The following is a 17720-nucleotide window of genomic DNA, read 5'->3' on the forward strand; positions in this document are numbered from 1 at the left end:
CTCCAGGTTTTCCCTGCCTGTGACTTTTTCCTCTGCGAAAGTGTCCTCTCCCTCTGCATTGTCCCCTGCTGTCCCTTCTCTGTCAGGGTGGATCGGCAGTCCCCTAGAGCGCCAGCCCACAGGTCGGCAGTCATGCCCTCTGGCTGTTGCCCCAGGCTTGCCCCCCCCTTCCCACCCCTGTCACCCTCTTCAATGCTGATGTCCTGAAATGGGGCTCGTTGGCTATTTTCACCCATTGTGTCTGCTTTAGTCATTCCTGCTCTAGTAAGATGGCATTTTTTTTTCTTCAAAACTGGGACTCACGCTGGTTTCAAGAGACATCCTGAAAAAATGCTGGGTCATGAGCTCACTATTTGCACTGGGAAAACTCTTCCAAAGGACCACGTCTAGCTCAGGTGGCAGCCAGCAAAAGGGAGGGAGAAACTGGACTAGACAGGCCAGAAGGGCACCCGCGGTGGCCCCGGGCTCCAGGCTGACATGGAACACAGCTCGTTCGCATCCCACCATATCCCTCCCTCTTCCGGCCTCACCTCTGTCCCCAGGACTTCCCTTTAATACTAACCACAAATTCCTCCGAACCAACCCTTCCTCTTCTCTCCGCCAACTCCCTGTACTGTAACCACAGTTACAGTAACACCCATCTCCCCACTATGACGGGGCTCCCTGCTTCTGCCTGTGCCCCCCCACTGTCAGTCCTCACACAACACCACAGAGCAGCGGGCCTGTCAGCACAATATTCTGACCATGGCACCCCCATTCTCCACCCCCTTCCCCCCCGCCTGGCCCAGAACCATGACCATGACCCACAAAACCCTCGCTGAACTCCCCACCCCACCCCACCCCTGCCATAGGCATATGGCCAACGCAATTTGATCTTAAGAATCAAAAGGCCAAATGATGTTCCTCAGGTCTTCATCAGCTCTCCCTGAAGACTCAGGCAAGACAGGCATGGGCTACCCAATAGGGTCCTGCTTTTTCTGAGGGCTCCCCTCCACCCGCAAGCAAATCAAATCCGCATGCCTTCCGAATGTCATGACATGGGACACAGCTCCCCGGGACACTGGTTATGGAAACTGAGTAGTCATGGGGCAGCTGGGTGGCTCAGTCGGTTGGGCATCTGGTTTCAGCTCAGGTCATGATCCTAGGGTCCTGGGATTGAACCTTGCATCGGGCTCTCTGGTTGGCGGGGAACCTGCTTCTTCCTTCCCCTCTGCTGCTCCCCCTGCTTGTGCTCTCTCATTCTCTCTGTCAGGTAAATAGATAAAATCTTACCCAAAAAAGAGAGAGAGAGAGAGAAAGGAAGGAAGGAAAGAAGAAAGAAAGAAAGAAAATTGAACTGGCAGCCATCTTGTAAAAGCTGCCCCCCGTCCAAATCAGGATTTCTCACACCCATGCCATAAGCACATATTGACTTGATCTGGGAAGCAAATACAGGGGTCCTTTTTATGCTAAAATGTTTTTCTGACAAAGGAAGAAGATTACAAGTGCTTTGTGGAAAACAGGAAAGTACAAAGGAAAATAAAATCAATCCTAATCTTACCGCCTACAGATGACTCCACCATTAACATTTCCTTGTGTCCCAGAAAAGCTTTTATGATCACGGCAGCTAAGACTGATTGATCCCATGGACTCCGCCAGGTGCTGAGAGGGCCCTGAAGGCACAGGGCAGGCTCCTCCGTGTGGGGCCGTGGACGATCTGGTGGTCTGGTCGCCTGCACTGGGGGAATGAGCCAGCACCAGCATGGAAATGCACACAGTCGCCAAGCCCTTGGTCAGGAGCCAAGCTCCTAACCACCTCTGTGGACACGGTGTGGCTGCCGGTTAACCACCGGCTTACCCAGTGGAGACTTAAGTCCAATTAAAAGGATATTGAATTTCTTTCTAAGTAAAATCTCCAAATAAGAATGATGCCCAGGGCTGACCACGTTAACTCAAAACAGCTGCATGTGTCTCCCTTTTTCTAGCTTCGGGGATCAGAATCTCCGACTTGCTACTCCTCCTGAGCATTTGGGGTCACGAAGATGGCTTTGTGTGTTCCTCAAAGGCACGGTCAACAGCTTCTGGAAATGAAGTCAAACCCAGAGCTCTTGGCCTGGTTCTTTGTGGAATGGGTCCCTCTCGGGACGTGCAGACACTGCTGTGCCACGGTGGCTGGGTTTAGAGGCTCTCTGCATTCAGACCCTGACCGAAGCAACTGGCTTCTTCAAATCCCATTCCCAAATCCTTGTTCCAGGGCAGGGCAGGGACTGACTCTGCAGGTGAGGAAGCATGGCTTGGAGAGGATGCCTTTTCTGTGGTTCTGGTCACTTTGACTCAGACTGTAGGGTCTTAGACCCAAGAGGGAAATTTCTGTAAGGCTTAGGGCTTCCTTCGCCCTCTGAGCATGCTGTAATCCCGTTTGAGGATTCTAATACACGGCGGAACTTGATCATAGTTTAGATCATCGTTATACAAATCTGGAAGCGAAAGGTTAAATACTGCCCCCATCACAGAACAACTACATCCAAGTGAGGCCAGCCTAACAGATCACCCCTCTGGGGGCACACCGTCATTCAAACCCTGACCGTGGCATCTATACCGGCCGGGAGCTTCCTGTCCTGATTGTGAACGAGAGGGCTGTGGCCCAGTGGTGGTTAGTTTCTAAAGAGGCTAATACAATGAGAGGAAAGGAAAAGCAGGAGATGGGCGATCGTGAAGGTAGAAGGCTCTGTCTGGAGAGGTCCATGCTCTGCTAGAGAAGAGTATATCTCGAAACGTAAATAAGTATTTCCTAGTTCAAAATAGAAATGTCAGAATCAGTGGCCTGGTCCTCAGAAAAAGAGTTACAGTCTGTCAAATAAAAGAGGAATGTGTCACGGATCTTCTATTTCAATAACCTTTTAGCATTATTTTAGGTTTACAGAAACTGGCAGAGGCAGCTCAGAGAGCTCCCTCACTCCATCTTGCTCCACGCGGGCCCGTGCGAGGCACCCGAGAGGCCAACCCCACCATGAAGTAAACTCCAGGGCTCGTTCCGATTTCACCAGCTTTTTCCTCGTGTCCTTCTTGTGTTCTAAGGTCCCTGCGGCATGACTATATTAGAGAGCCTTCCCGTCCGTTAGCCTCCTCTGGTCTGTGAGAGTTTCTCAAACCGATTTTTGGTGGCTTTGAGAGTCTGAGGAATACTCGTTAGGGCTTAAGTTTGGGTGCGTCTGAGGTTTTTCTCTGTTAGACCAGGCTTATGGGTCTGGAGGGAGGAAGCCGACCAGGTGAAGAGCCGTTCCCCCATCTTACTGAGAATATGTGCAATCAACATGACTTCATCGCTGTTGACCTCGGCCCTGATGGCCTGGCCGAGACCGCGTTCACTGCTTCCCCACTGGAAGGCACTGTCTCTCGGAGGCAGTGGCTGTGGTCAGCCCACGTTTCGGGAAGGGGAGGTATGCACCACCCCCTTGAGGCCTCGTCCAGAATATAAATCATGTGGCAGTCTGTGTGGGAGCTTTGTCCCTATTTGTTTAAATCAGCACGGATCCATGGGGGGCTCTTGTATACTGTGGGTCATAATTCAATACTGTATTATTCTGGTGTTATTGTTCCAGCTCTGGCTATCGGGAGCTCCTGTGTCCTTTGACACGCTACTCCAGGCAGATCATCTCGTATGTTTCCTGCCCTGATCTTCGAAAAAGCCACTTTTCTAAGAAGCCCTGGTTCCTTTTATTGGAGAATAAATAGAAAAACCCAGACCTGGGCACTGAGTGGGTTGTTCCATTTTGCTGGCTACTTCCTAATGAGATAATATTGACAGCAAGCTCTGCAGGGGGGAAAAAAAGCCAACCGCACACCTGCTCCAAGGAGAACAAATTCTGTTCATTGTCCATAGTTTATTAGGTTTGTGTTCTGGTTTGGAAAAGTCAATGTCATTAGGCTCTGCAAATATTTGAGGAACACGGCATGTCATGGTCAACTGGGAGGGCTTGTTCCCAGGGAAGCCACCTCTGGGCAACTCATTAGAATTACTTCACTTTTCCTGAAATGTCCTTTGTTAGGTTAACTTCTGAAGCTTTTTGTTTTCAGAAACAGGCTGGTCAGAGGTGATCTGGTTGCTATTCTTAGGGGAAGATGACATGCAGATCGTTATTGATGGCCGCTTTTAACCAATGCCACGCCTACTTCTAAGTCGCACGTATTCCGGCGATGCAGGGAATAGTGACTTTCTCAGGAGCTTGCTGGAAGGCAGCTGGAAGCACAGCAAAGGCAAAGGGACCATATTTAGAAATTTGGGGGAGAAGGGCACCTGGGTGGCTCAGATGGTTGGGCGTCTGCCTTCGGCTGAAGTCATGACCTCTAGGTCCTAGGATCAAGCCCCATGTCAGGTTCCTGGCTCGCTGGAGAGTCTGTCTCCCTCTCCCTCTGCCTCTCCCCCTGCTTATGCTCCCTCTGTCTCTCTCTCAAATGAATGTACAAAAAATCTTAAAAAAAAAAAAAAAAAGAAGAAGAAGAAATTTGGGGGAGAAAAGAAAGGAAGCATCGAGACAGGCAGTTTTCCTTCTCTTTGAATCGTTACCCGGGATTGCTAAAGCCCCAGACCAGACTGATGGCTTCCAGCTTCCTTGTTCTAAAAGAGCCAGTCTAGGCTCTCGTGTATGGGACTGAAAGCTCCAGAGAGGCACCTCGATGCCATGTGGCCTTGATGGGGACCTTTAAGGGGTCCTTGGCACGGATGGAGACCAGATGGAGACCGGAGTCGCTCCGTGGCTCCAAGTCAAAATTGTGGAATTTTGGAAGTGAAATATCAAGCCGCTCTCCCAGAGGACCTATTAGCGACCCACTAAACCTCACCGTCTGGTTTGCAAGGGACCAGCACGGTGACCCCGTCCAGGCTGAGATGAGTATAAACGTGTCGGATGACAGGGACCCGCTCGCTGTTGCTGTGTCCTCAGATGGTACTCCCTCCTTCAACAGTTTACTGATAATCTCATCGAAGGCAGTGAAATCTTCCAGACAAACATTATCCATGTGGAGAAGCGAGGGGAGGGTTTACCTGCCTTGGCCGCAGACGCTTCCTTGTACCACCGTCTCGGACATGTGGTCACACCCGCCTTTTTCCTGGGTTTGTTGAAACCTAGCGGCGACTTTACGGTGACTTACAAAACACAGAGAGATTGCAACGTGCAGCATTATCTCACAGAAAACCGCAGGCTAGAGTAGAAATACAGCATGCCAGCAATTCTCCTGGAAGCCTACGTTTTTAGGAGAATATGCCCGAGGTATCTCCCTCCAACCAGGAAAACCCAGGATGGCTTGCCCTCCACAGCTCCTAAGGCACAAAGCAAGTCCAGACTTGGGGTGATGCTCACTTATCTTAATCTTTATGGCTTTGCTGCAATGGAAAATATTTGGAAGGACAGATGATCCGTGTCTTCATCAGGGTAATGAATGGTGTCCCAGTCCTGTGCTCAGTGTCATTTTGAAGTTATAATTGCATGAAATTGCCTCCCTCCCTCCACCCACCCCCTCCCCGAGCTATAGGCGTGCATCTCAGCATTTCAGGCTGGCAGCTTTGCGGTGGGAAAAGATGACAAGGTTACTTGTCCGGGACTCTAGATAATAAATTCTCGGGGCTCTGTGTTGCTGGACGTAAGGAAGTACTTTTCCCTTCATGTCAAAAACGGGGTGTGAGAATTGGCATTACGTAGGAGGGTTGAATGATTGTACAACCGTCACTTTTGAAAAGCAATGGAATATTCTTTCCAGATGCTGAAGAATGCACTAATAGAATAAAATGTCCATTACATTTATAAGGTGCACATATTTATAATAGATCTTCCAAGGTATTTGAGAAAATACTTCAGGACAACATAGGTAATGAGACCAGCCTAATTCCATGAAACTTAATTTACCCAAAGACTAAAGGAGAGGGTATTCTGAAATGTCAGCGTTCTGTTTTTATATGATTGTGATTCATTTGAACGTATTCACTTTCATTTTAAAGAGAGTCACTTGCTCCTGAAAAAAGGGAGAGAAAATATTTGGTGAACTTGGCAGGTGGTTAGCATTCTCTCCCAAAGTTCTGTTATTACATGTTTTAATTCCAGGATTGTCCATTATACTCACACGAAGGTTAAAAGGTCCGTTCTCTGAGGACTGTTACCAACAGCCTCCCCCAGCCTGCACACTCCTTCTTGTACTCCCGAAGCCCCTACTGCCCCCAGCTCTTTCGATGAGTTCTGACTGTAGCAAACTCTAGACAGCCGAGCTCTGATTCCCTACTTTTAAAAAAAAAAAAAAAAATTGTAGTTTTTCCTGGACCTTCATCATTTTCCTCACTGGGTCTCCTCTTCCAGCCAGTTTCAGTGCAAATCTGCTGACCTCTGGGCCTGTTCTCGGCCCTTCTGAGGTCTTCCCTGACCCCATCCCAGGGATTCCCCAGGACTTTTTCTTGAGATCAATCCTGTATCTTTTTCTTCATCCATGACTCCTCCCTTGCTCTGGCAGTGGATACCCCCCGTGGCTTCTTGAAAAAATGTTGTGTGGGAAGGAAATTCTTTGAGGCCTTGAACATGTGAAGATGTCTTTCTTCCAACATGATTGATTGATTCTGAGTTCTAGGATAGAAACCGTTTTCCCCCCGAACTTACTGCTCCGTGTCTTCTGACTCTCGGTGTGAGCTTCCTAGCTCCTCTGGGAGCTCCTAGAATCTTCTTGTCTCTGCCTCCAGCATTGCGTGTGCTCTACTGGGGGGTCTTCCTTCATCCATGATGCTGTGTCCACTGATGGACCCCACGAAGGTCTTCAGCGTTGTGTGGTTCAGCTCTCGGATTTTCACTGTTCTTTCTGGAACTCGTATGATTTGAATGTTGGGGCTCCGCGATGGGTTTTTGACTTATATTCTTCAACCCCATTCTGCTGTTCTTCCCGTATCTTTGTCCTGCTCCATCTTTGTTGTAGATTTCTTCAACTTTATCTTACTGTCATTTTGTGAATTTTCTTATTTCTGATTTAATCTTTCTAATTGTCAGAAGTACTTTCTTGATCTTTAAATGTCTTTTTAAAATAACATTTCCATTTGGGCTTCATTTCACGGGTGCAGGATCTTCTATCACTCTGAGAATATCAGTGGGGGAGAGTTTCCTCTCTCTCCCCTTTCCAGTGTGTGTGTGTGTGTGTGTGAGAGAGAGAGAGAGAGGGAGTGTGCACACGTGAGCGCGTGGGTGTGTCCATCTCTCTGCCTCTCTGCTTTCTTTCTGTTTCCCCCCAATTTTTTCCCCCCGTTTGAGCCTCTTCAGCTTAGAGAGCTTCCGTGGTGATCCCTGCTTGTCTCCTCACTGTTGGGGGCATCAGAAGCCGACCCGCAGCCATGCACGTGTGGTCGCCGCCGATCCCCTGTGTGGGCCTCGTGGTGGCCAGTCCGGCACGGGAGGGGGTGCTGCCTCACCAGGATCCTCCAGCCTCCAGAATCCTGGGTCTTCTCCCCGGGAGGGATGCAGCTGGTTTCCTGCGTTCCGGGAGCTGATCAGAGGAAAAGACAGGACCTTTGACGTCATCTTCCCCTTAATTCCCAGTTTCTGGGCAGCAACTGTCCTCCACCAGAGAGATGACATTCCAGGGCCCTCCCAAGGTCAGGGCCACACTCACCAGCTGTGCAGATGCAACTGTGCCCAAGCTGCTCACTAACTAGACTTTCCACCGGCCTGCTATTGGCCCCGCCCTCACCCCCACTTCCAGAAGGGCCTGTTGCCAACATTTCCTGACAGGGTGAGGCGGGAAGGGCTGGAGACAACTCAGTCCCCACCCCTACCCCCTGCCATTTTGTGGGGGAGGGGTTCTGTGAAATCCGTGCACTCCTTGCCCGCCTGCTCTCCAAAGGTGCACATTCTGTGGCTGTTGCCTCTCATTCTCTAAACCAGACCTTGAAAAGATCCCAAACCCATCATCAGCGTTAGTCTCACTGTTTCCTTTTCTGTTAGGTGCGCTGATTCGGGGTGGCCCTGCGCATGCAGATGTGGGTGCCAGATGCTTTCGGGTCACTTCTCAGTCTTGGAAAGCCATAAAAATCCCATGAGTCAGCACGCTCACCTGGCCTCACCGGGCCGCTTAGCGATCTAGTTACACCTTCCGAGAGAGCAGCTGGTCTCCCTCACTAGCCCGCCACCCACCCGCTACAGGGGTCCCTCCAGGGGTCCCTTTGGGGCACCTGTGCCAAATGGGCGTGGCTAGTGTCGAAGGTGAGAACAAGGCAGGAGGGCGGCAGTTGGAGGACTGATGGGCTGGCCCCCCTGTCCTCCTTCCAACTCCACAGGGTCACGAGACACCGGCTTTGATGTGGGTTCACTCATGCCCGCTCCTACTAATGACCTCGCTGCCTGTCCTTTCTGCCCCCAGCTCTGTTTCGTGATGTTCTGGACGCCCAACGTTTCTGAGAAGATTCTGATCGACATCATCGGCGTGGACTTCGCCTTTGCAGAGCTCTGCGTCGTTCCCCTGCGCATCTTCTCCTTCTTCCCGGTTCCAGGTAAAGACAGACAGAATGAAAGGAAAATTCCTATCTCACCGCGTGCCCGATGAGGTCTTCTTTCTTTGGAAATGTTTGCGATGATGTCCCAAACCGAAATGGCAAAATGTCACAGTGGATCGGAAAGGGGCAAACCTGGCATCCAGTGGGCTGCAAGGTCGAGAAACACATCGGACAGACATGATTTGTTCCTTCAAGGACAAGGTCGCAGACATGGTAAAAAGAAAGCACACCCAAAGGGACAGCATGAGTTTAGGGGGGCCGTGGAACTGTTCCATGCCCTGGTCGTGGCGATGGCTACACAGATCTGTGCGTGTGTTAAAATTCTTAGATCTGTATGCTCCAAAGTCAGTTTTATAATATGCTATTTAAAAAATAACATAAACAAAAAGGCAGAAAGGCTGCTAAAACCTGCAGATATACAAAGACAGAAAAACACTGCTGGACTTAAGGCTCTGGGGGCAGGGCTGAGGCCAGACGGCATATGGCCAGAGAGAAAAATGTCCGTAGTCAAAAATAAGCCAGGCTGAAAATTCCCAAGCTGATTCTGTAGGAGGCGGTTTACTCTACGGGAGTGAGGCTGTTCTTTATTAAATGAGAAAAACAGGCTGCAGAATCGTTGATTAGCATGCTGCTTTTTCTGTAACAATCATACCACACATGCTTGTCCATGTGTGTCAAGTTCATGGTAAGTGCTTGGGTGTCCACTTACTGTTCCTGGAAGCAGTTCACCAAACTGGTACCCGTGATTGCCTCTGGAAAGCAGGACCAGGGCCTGGGGAGTCAGGCCTGGGAGAAAAACCTCTGTATTGCATTCCCTTCCTTTTCAGTTCTATACCAAGTGCATGTCATTATTTATTCCAAAAACGTATTGCTCAGGGGTGCCTGGCTGGCTCAGACAGAAGAACTGCCATTCTTGAACTCAGGGTTGTGAGTTGGAGTCCCATGGTGGATGTAGAGATGACTTAAAAATAAAATCTTAAAAAAAAAATTAATGTCCAAATAATCCACTAAATCATTCAGCTGAGAAGGCAGAAGGGACAAAGAAATGGGCCACAGATAAAATCTTTTTAAAAAAAAGAAAGAAAGAAATGGGCCACAGAGCTAGAGGAGGCCAGGGCCACTGGTGCCATCCCTGCATTGGATCAGAGCCCACCCCTCCCCTGCTCTTGGACGCCGAGCCTTTCTGGAGGCTGGTCTCTCAGGTGTCACCTTCCCAGCTGTGGAAGAAACGGAGGCGTGGAAGATCGTGGCCATGGGGTGGTGTCTGGTCTTTGTCAAGGGGACACCAGGCAAGCCACGCCGAGGAGGGTGACCCCTCCCGGAGCAAGGCTGCCCCCTGCTGGCGATGAAGGCATGTGCTGCTTGCTCCTTCCCCGCATTCAGCTGGTTGGGGGCTGGGGGTCCCAGACAAATCCTGCTGGGACTGGACTGGTTTTTAGTCTCTAGACTCCCTTCTGTCTCTGTCACACGGAGGGCGCGGGGCCAGCCGTCACGTCCCACCTGTCTTTGCAGCCGGCAGGGTTCAGGCCAAGCGGTGGAGCCTTCCAGCGGGTGCCCCCCCACCTCGCCTGGCCCAAGCCCAAGTGTGTGTCTGCGCCTCATAAACACAAGGCTTCCACCCGGGCAGGCAGGGCCCCCCGGAGACGAGGAAGACAAGAGTGTCTTCCTCCGAATGTACCCTGGGCGTGCATTTTTACCCCAGGACTCTGCCTGGCTTTGCTACCCTGGGAGGACTAAGCCACAGCTTCCAACAGCCCTTGCAGTGGTTGCAGATCAGGGCTGAACATCCAGGCACTTCCTCCTGACAGGCGTGTCTGTGCCCAGAGCCCTTGTCCGTGCCCCGGCCGGGCACCCCGTTCTGCCCCCACTCTTCCCGGGATGGACAGGCAGCCTGTAGGGGAATGCCAGGCGAGGCCCTTGTGAGTAGTGACAGAGGCGGGGTGGCCATCCGGGAAGGAGAGGAGATGAGCAGGTGCCAGCGGTCCGGGGTGCCTGGGAAGGAACTAGGGAAGCCCCATCGTTCCCTCTCCCCGCTCTAGTCTCCACGTCCCCCCATCCCCAGGAGGACAGGCCTTCTGGTCCCGCTTCCCTCCTCACCCACAGTCCAGCTGGACCTCCGGCAAATTGTGGCTTTTCTCTGTGTTTTCTCTTCTGAAGAGGAGAGATCAGAGCTTGAGGCCAGGCTGGGGCGGGATGGGGGCTGCGGCAGGAGCAGGGAGGGCAGGACCGTCCCAGGGCCAGGCGGGGTCCAGCGGAAGCCGGACGGCAGTCACGGTGGAGAAAGGCAGCTGCCGGCAGCCGTCTGTCTGGCGGCTAAGGGCTGCAGTGAGGTGGGAGCCCAGCAGGGACGGGCTGTCGCGGGCCCGGGACAGGGCTGCAGTGAGGTGGGAGCCCAGCAGGGACGGGCTGTCGCGGGCCCGGGACAGGGCTGCAGTGAGGTGGGAGCCCAGCAGGGACGGGCTGTCGCGGGCCCGGGAGCAGGGTCGGGAGCCCTGGCTGGAAGACGCGGTGGCCAGCCCCGGGCTGCAGCAGCAAGGCCTAGGTCCGCACGCAGCCACCCCATGAACTCAGGCGTGCTGGCGAGGCACGGGGGAGAGCTTGAGGACTAGGGGAAGCAGGGCGTCGCTGACCAGACCTCTACTGTCCCCTCAGTCACTGTGAGGGCGCATCTCACCGGGTGGCTGATGACTCTGAAGAAGACCTTCGTGCTGGCCCCCAGCTCCGTGCTGCGGATCATTGTCCTCATCACCAGCCTCGTGGTCCTGCCCTACCTGGGGTATGTCTCGGGGCGGGGGCGGGGGGGGGGTATGATTCTGGCGGGGGGAGAGAGAGGGGCCCGGGGCTGAGGGTCCTTCTGCCTCTTCTGACCTTCATGTCCCATCCCCAGGCACACCCAGAATTAGAAATGCATCGTGACACCTTTTCTCTGCCCAGGCAGTAGGTGGAGGGTAGCTGAGCAACATTCTAGAAGCGTCCTTTCGGGGTCAAGCCCATACACCCTATTCACTGAGCACCTGCTACGGGCGGCAGGGGCGGGAAGGGGAAACACAGAGGAGGAAGGACATCGTGACCCCCGCCCTCAGCTCCCGTGTCTGTACAGAGACGAGGGCAGGAAGGGCTGTGGGCTCACGAGTGAGGGGGACATGGCCCACGGCCCAGCCAGCAGTGTGGGGCCAAGACCTGGACGGGAAGTGGGGGACAGCTCACCTCGGAGCTCCAGTTCCCCTCCCCATGTGTGGGGGGGGCGTGTATCAGGTGCAGCCTTTACCCGCAGAGCTGGGGGGCAATTGGTTCCTCTCTTGTCTGCACCTTTCCTGGGCTTCCGTTGGGTTTCCGCTCTACCTGTGCCTCGGCACGGCTTTAACAGACCAGTGGCCTTTGTGTTCTCATCCCCAGGGTACACGGAGCCACTCTGGGCGTGGGCTCCCTCCTGGCGGGGTTCGTGGGAGAATCCACCATGGTCGCCATAGCCGCGTGCTACGTCTATCGGAAACAGGTGAGCCTGCCCCAGACCGCACACCTGTGCTGGCGTGGAGCCTCCGCAGGTGCAGGGGCCCCTGAGTGGCTCCCTGAGGGCCCACGGCAGGAGGCAGCCTGGGGGGCCCACAGTCACAGGCACACAGCCCACCTCAGCTGGACCCACGCTGCTCACCAGAACTCGGGCCCCCCCCTGTGTGTGAGGGACCCTCATGGCCAGAGTTGCTCAGTCCTAGGTCAGGTTCAATAGCAAGGGGACACCTTAGTGTGCTGTTTGTGGGTTATTCCTTACAACTATTATGTGGATTTTTTCCTGACACCCGCCTTGTCTCAAAAGGCGGCCCAACAGCTCAGGAGAGACGGCGGAGAATGGATACAGTCCTGCATCCTAGTGTTTCCTCAGGAGAACTACAAACTGTAGAAACTAAGTAATGCTTTGACCATGTGAGAAAATGCTGAAACTATCCATCCTCTAAGTCCTTATAAACTCGGACTGATTGCGGAGGGAGGACCGGTCTAGCACATGTTGGCTGGTCAGGATGCCCTCCCCGACTCTGCCCCTGCATATCCCTTCCCCTCTTCAACCCCAGAGCTCCGGGCCCTTCAGGAAGTCTCAGCTCCTCACCGCGCACGCGAGCGCGATCACACACACACACTACATACTCTGGCACGTAATTCGTTTATCCTGCAGGGCTACCTGGCTGTTTGGGGACACAGTCCTACGGTTATGACTGCTTACGGAGCAGGAGGGAGAGGATTAGCCAGGGAGAGGCTGGGGGGAGGGAAGGGAAGGGGCCGAGGACAGATCTCCGGGCTCCCCAGTGCAACACCCCAGCCACGGCAGCTGGCTGGCGAGGGCTGAACTTGGCAGAGATTTGGACCCAACCAAGACCAGGGTTTTACCTACAAATGAGATGAAACGAAAGAGGCACAGGGCACAGAAGTGATTATGGCTGTTGAGCATTTCATTTAAGCTGATGAGAAGAAAGAGGAGACAAGAAGGCCCGTGGGCTGTAGGGACAGGGGCCTGGAAGGGGGGCGGGGCAGTGGCAAGAGGTGGAGAACTGTGTCCTTGCAGCTGGCCTGTCAGTGATACAAGGGTGCCGATAATGACAGGGTCTCCAGTGAGCCAAGAATGGCAGGTTGGGTTAGGGGGCAGCGCTGGAGCACCTGATCCCCAAGGAGAAGAGGTCAGGGCACAGAGAGGTATTTACTGCAAGGCAGGCAAAATGGCAGCGCAGTCACCAGGAATTGGGACAGCCAGCCAGCAGAGTCCAGGGACCTGGGGTGGCCTGGGGGGAGGGGCCCAAGCTCATCCCCAGGGAGCGCAGTCTGCGCTTGTGGCTCGCCAGGTGCTGCCACCATTAGGGGGGTGCAGGGGCAGGTCCCCATCAGCTGCCTGTGCTCTCTGGGCGTGGGGGAGGCAGCCAGGATCCCCCAAAGCATCTAGCACAGCGCCGGGCCCCCCGAGTAACCAGACAGAAAGGAAAATGCCGAATCAGATGCAGCCTCGGGGACGTCACCCCAACCAGAACCGGGACCCAGGTCTGCAGCGAGGCAGCCGCTGCCCGCTCATGGCTCTGCAGTGACACGTCCCTGTCCCAGCCCCACACTCATGAGTCTTCTTGGGTTTAGAAAAAGAAGATGGAGAACGAGACAGCGGCCGAGGGGGAGGACTCGGCCATGACAGACATACCACCGGCAGAGGAGGGGACCGAAGTGGTGGAAATGCGAGAGGAGAACGACTAGGGAGCGAGCGGGACGCGGGGACAGCAGGGCAGCCAAGGGGGCAGCGCAGCGACATCTCCTCTCCCGTCGTGCTTGCTTTCTCCTGCTGGGGGTTTGGATTTGGGTTTGGGTTTGGGTCAGGGAAGAGGCCTCGCCGTGAAGGTCTCACGGAGACTCTGCGGCATACTGGGTGCGCCCACCCGGCTGCGGGAACCGAACAGCGGTCTCTGCCATCGCCTCCTGCCCACGAACAGAACAATGAGTTCACGCCCCCGCTGCCCCCGAAATCCCGAAGGCGCAGCTGCCTCTAGAACAGCGTGTCTCCTCCTCCTCCCTCGGACAATCTCCACTCGGAACCAAAGGACTGCGGCTGTGCCAGCGGCGCCCTCGGCCACCCCCGCCCAGGGCCGGCCTGGACCCTGTCCCTCCGCATCGCTCTTCCGAATCCACACGCTACAGCTCGGCTTCCTCTGGCGGGCTTCCCGGGAACACGGCTGTGCGGAGAGACGCGGCCCCGGAGGCCTTCCACCCCGCACAGCCTGCGGCCAACGGCCCCCGCCCCCATGCAGAGCGTCCGCGACGGGCGGCGGCCGGCCTGGCCGTTCACACTGACCGGTGCCTTTGTGAACGGGCTGCGCGGCGGCCGGACGGCCAGGCCTGCCCTCCCGGGGGAAGGTCCGGACCGCCAGGGGCGTAGCGGACTGAACGAGAGCATCTCACCGGCCTTTTCCTAGGTTTGAGCGAGCTCCCACCTTTCAGGTCGCGCCGTGTACATACATGAGCTAACTTTTTTTAAGTTGTCAGGACCGCGCATCTCCAAACGTCAGCATCCTCAGGCATGACTTTCCCCGAAGGCTTGTTTTTCACTCACCTTTCCTGAAGATGGCGCTAGAGCAAGTGAAACGGAGCGTTCTAACTTCACACATTCTTAGTTTTTAAAAAAGTGAACGGAAGCTTTAAGTCATAATCTAGCATTCTAATGCCAGGTTGCTGTATCGTAACTTTCGAAGTAGATTCATTACCTGGTTCCGCTGCTCTTAGTCATAACCACGCGGGACAGGTAATTTCACGCCACACGATAAAGCAAGACGTTTTCTAAGCGATAGCAAAGTCACTATGTGATATTCCCTGAAATGACACATTTGAGATCCATTTAGTGCAGTATATTTTTCTAAGTTTTGGAAAGCGGGTTTTTTCTTTAAAAAATTATGGACACAGTTCACTAAATTCTTGATTTAGTCAAAATTCCTAGACGGAAAGAACCTAAACACAAAAATATTTTAAAGATATAAATATATACTGTATATGTTATGTAATTTATTTTAGGCTATAATACATTTCCTATTTTCGCATTTTCAATAAAATGTCTCTAATACAATACGGTGATTGCTTGTGTGCTCCACAGACCTGCAGTTGATACGTATTGTATCGATGAACATTGTATTTTATTTACAGCAGTTTTACAGAGTCTGTCATTTGTATATAAATGTAAGGCTCAATAAATGAGGAGAGAACTATTTTTCATTATGGGTGGCAGGGGTATAAATAGGTCAGCTGGCATAGACAATAGTGGGAATGGAAATATACACTGGAAGGGGCAAAAAAGAAAAAAAGGAAGAAAAAGTCAAGCCTTTCGTGTTTATTGTTTTCAGTGCTGTGTAATCATATTGTTCCTCATTAAAAAAAAAAAAAAAAGAATGTAAGGGCATAAAGTCAGCCATGAACATCACAGGGCTGCATTCACATTTCCGGACATCAAGTGACCTTGGGTGTGTCCACCTTGGGGACAGATTTTCATGTGCTTCCTCTGAGAGACTTTTCCTCCATGTAGATGAGTGCTGGGAATTAAGATGGGTAGCTCTCGGCTGGTTTCAGGGGCAGATCTGAGAAGATGGGGAAAAAAATGTCTAATTGTATCAGCTTTTTAAAAGTACATGACTAGAAAATTAAACAGCAGTATTTTTTAACATGTGTGACTATCTCATGCTTGTGGGGCTAGAACGTGAAGATCAAACTGAAAAAGCCATCTCTTCCTAAGTCAGGGAAAGCTCAGCTAGAGAGCCTTCATTACACAACTAGAAGCTAGAACCTCAGAGACACCGTCGGTGATGAACGGGCCATAAATATGTGGCCACTGTCTCAGAGAACATGGGAAGCCACCCCACACCCGGACCATAGTGACAGACCTCGTGCGGGACGAGTCCAATACCTTCCGCCTTGAAGCACGCCGTCCCTCACCCAGTTCCTCCACGTGGGCTAACTTCATTCGTGGCCTACCACGCACGCCTTAGCTCCTAAAGCAGGACACGGTGTTGGCACCCTCAGGTGGGAAAGGCGGGGGGAAGGGGGACACGACACTGCTCCATCCCACTTTTCAGAGTAAGGAGGGCCACACCTTTGACTTTGCTGGCCAAAAAAAAAAAAACAGATTTCCCCAACACAGGTTTTTTTCTTGCCAGTCGCTTAGCGGACAGGTATAATTAGAAGGGCGTGGTGCCTGGGAAAGTCACAGGTCAAGGACTGTGAAAAGACCAAGCGTGACTTTCTCCGTGTTGGGTGATCCTTGTAGACAAAAATAACCTGAAACGACAGGGGCACAAAACTGTTTTCAAACGCTGAGAAGTGAGCTGGGGCAGTTCAAAGCAGTCTTTCTATACTGAAGGTTTTCCAGGACAGAGGCCTCCTTGCTTTTTTTGAGGGTCATAAGCCAGATCATTCAACGCATGAAGGTGTCGTGCGCTCTGTTCCATTCGGAGCTTGCTGGCCCGTGGCATCGGATGCCCGAGCAGGGAGCGGAAAGAACCAGGCGAGACTCGCCAGAGGAAAGTCATGACGGGGCTCTCTACCTGTTGGCCTGAGGCTCAGGGGCCTGTTGAGAGGTTTGCCTACTGGCCAGAACCTCTTGCCTGACTGGGATTCTTTCATCTGGGCACGGGGGAGGGGGGGGGGGGTGGGGGGGGGGGGGGGGGGGAGGGCATTGGTTTACAAAACAGGGTGGAAGCCAGGCATGGCCCCTTGCTGCCTGTGTTGGGTCCGCCTTCTCCCAAAGATCTTGTTCTGCATTTGTTTCATGGGCTTGGCCTGTGCATGTGGCTTGGCTTTGGAGATGTCCGTGAACGGCTGATACCCTCAGAAAGAATAGCTTTCGGTGTTGTTTAGGATATACGGGGTGGGGCCAAGGAAAGCTTTGGTATGGTAGCAAATACACTTTTTCCTTCTTTGCATCCTACCAATAACTTTGGGAGGTGCAGAGGGCAGGGCCCACGAGGAGGGAGGCCCAGGGAGGGGCTCTACCAGAGTCAAGCTCCAACTGATTGAAAGTTCTCCGAACCCCAAGGCACTTCCCAGCCAGGGTCCAGCTCTGCAGTCCTCACGGGCAGCCTTTTCTGGATCTCTCTTGGGGTTGGAATAGTCATTACATTTCCCAAGTGTGACAGAAGTTCTTCAAAGATAGCGTAAAGTAACAAGTGAGAAAAAACCCAACAGCTCCCTACCCCAATTGCTCCACATTTGAGATTTTTTCTTATGGGAGGAAAGGGTGGGAGGAGAGGAGAGTAACTTTTTTTTTTTTTTTGATACTCTTAGTTTCTAGAAACAAAATGGTTTGAAGACTTAGTAGTTTTCTGACCAGTCTCTTTCCTTAATTCAGATTGAAGTGGGAGAGCCCAAGAGCTGTGTTGCAAGAGAAAACGTATTCATAGTCTTGTTATTCAATGACATGACCTTGAAAAATATGTTCTTATATTTAAAAATCTTTCTACTTCCATGAATCTCTAAGCACACCCATGCACAGGACAGCATGGGCTGTTGCGTTCTAAGGAGCTGTGACTTCTGGCCTCTTATTTTGGAGGTGAGCTGACCCCTAAAAATAGGAATTAAGTTTCCAAACAAAGCGAGGCACAGCCCAGCAAAAGGGGCTTTTTGTGTTTGAGGTCTGGCCCCTCTTGTCGGCGGGCGGGGCTTTGGCAGACACCGCCCCTTGTAGCCTGGAGACCTCTGCGGTCCACGTGCGGCCAGT

General features: G+C 52.7%; 1 protein-coding gene across 1 annotated transcript in view; it reads left to right on the plus strand.

The window, feature by feature from the left end:
- The window catches only part of ANKH (ANKH inorganic pyrophosphate transport regulator), a 128599-nt gene extending 112930 nt beyond the window's left edge, over positions 1–15669 (plus strand). Inside the window, exons 9-12 of the mRNA XM_044233696.1 lie at positions 8365–8494; positions 11150–11273; positions 11894–11993; positions 13610–15669. Of these exons, the coding sequence (XP_044089631.1) occupies positions 8365–8494; positions 11150–11273; positions 11894–11993; positions 13610–13723 (468 nt within the window). The 3' untranslated portion in view covers positions 13724–15669. The remainder of the gene's footprint in view (positions 1–8364; positions 8495–11149; positions 11274–11893; positions 11994–13609) is intronic.
- Positions 15670–17720: the final 2051 nt, after the last annotated feature.

Source organism: Neovison vison, chromosome 1 (assembly GCF_020171115.1).
Source record: "Neovison vison isolate M4711 chromosome 1, ASM_NN_V1, whole genome shotgun sequence".
NCBI lineage: Eukaryota > Metazoa > Chordata > Mammalia > Carnivora > Mustelidae > Neogale > Neogale vison.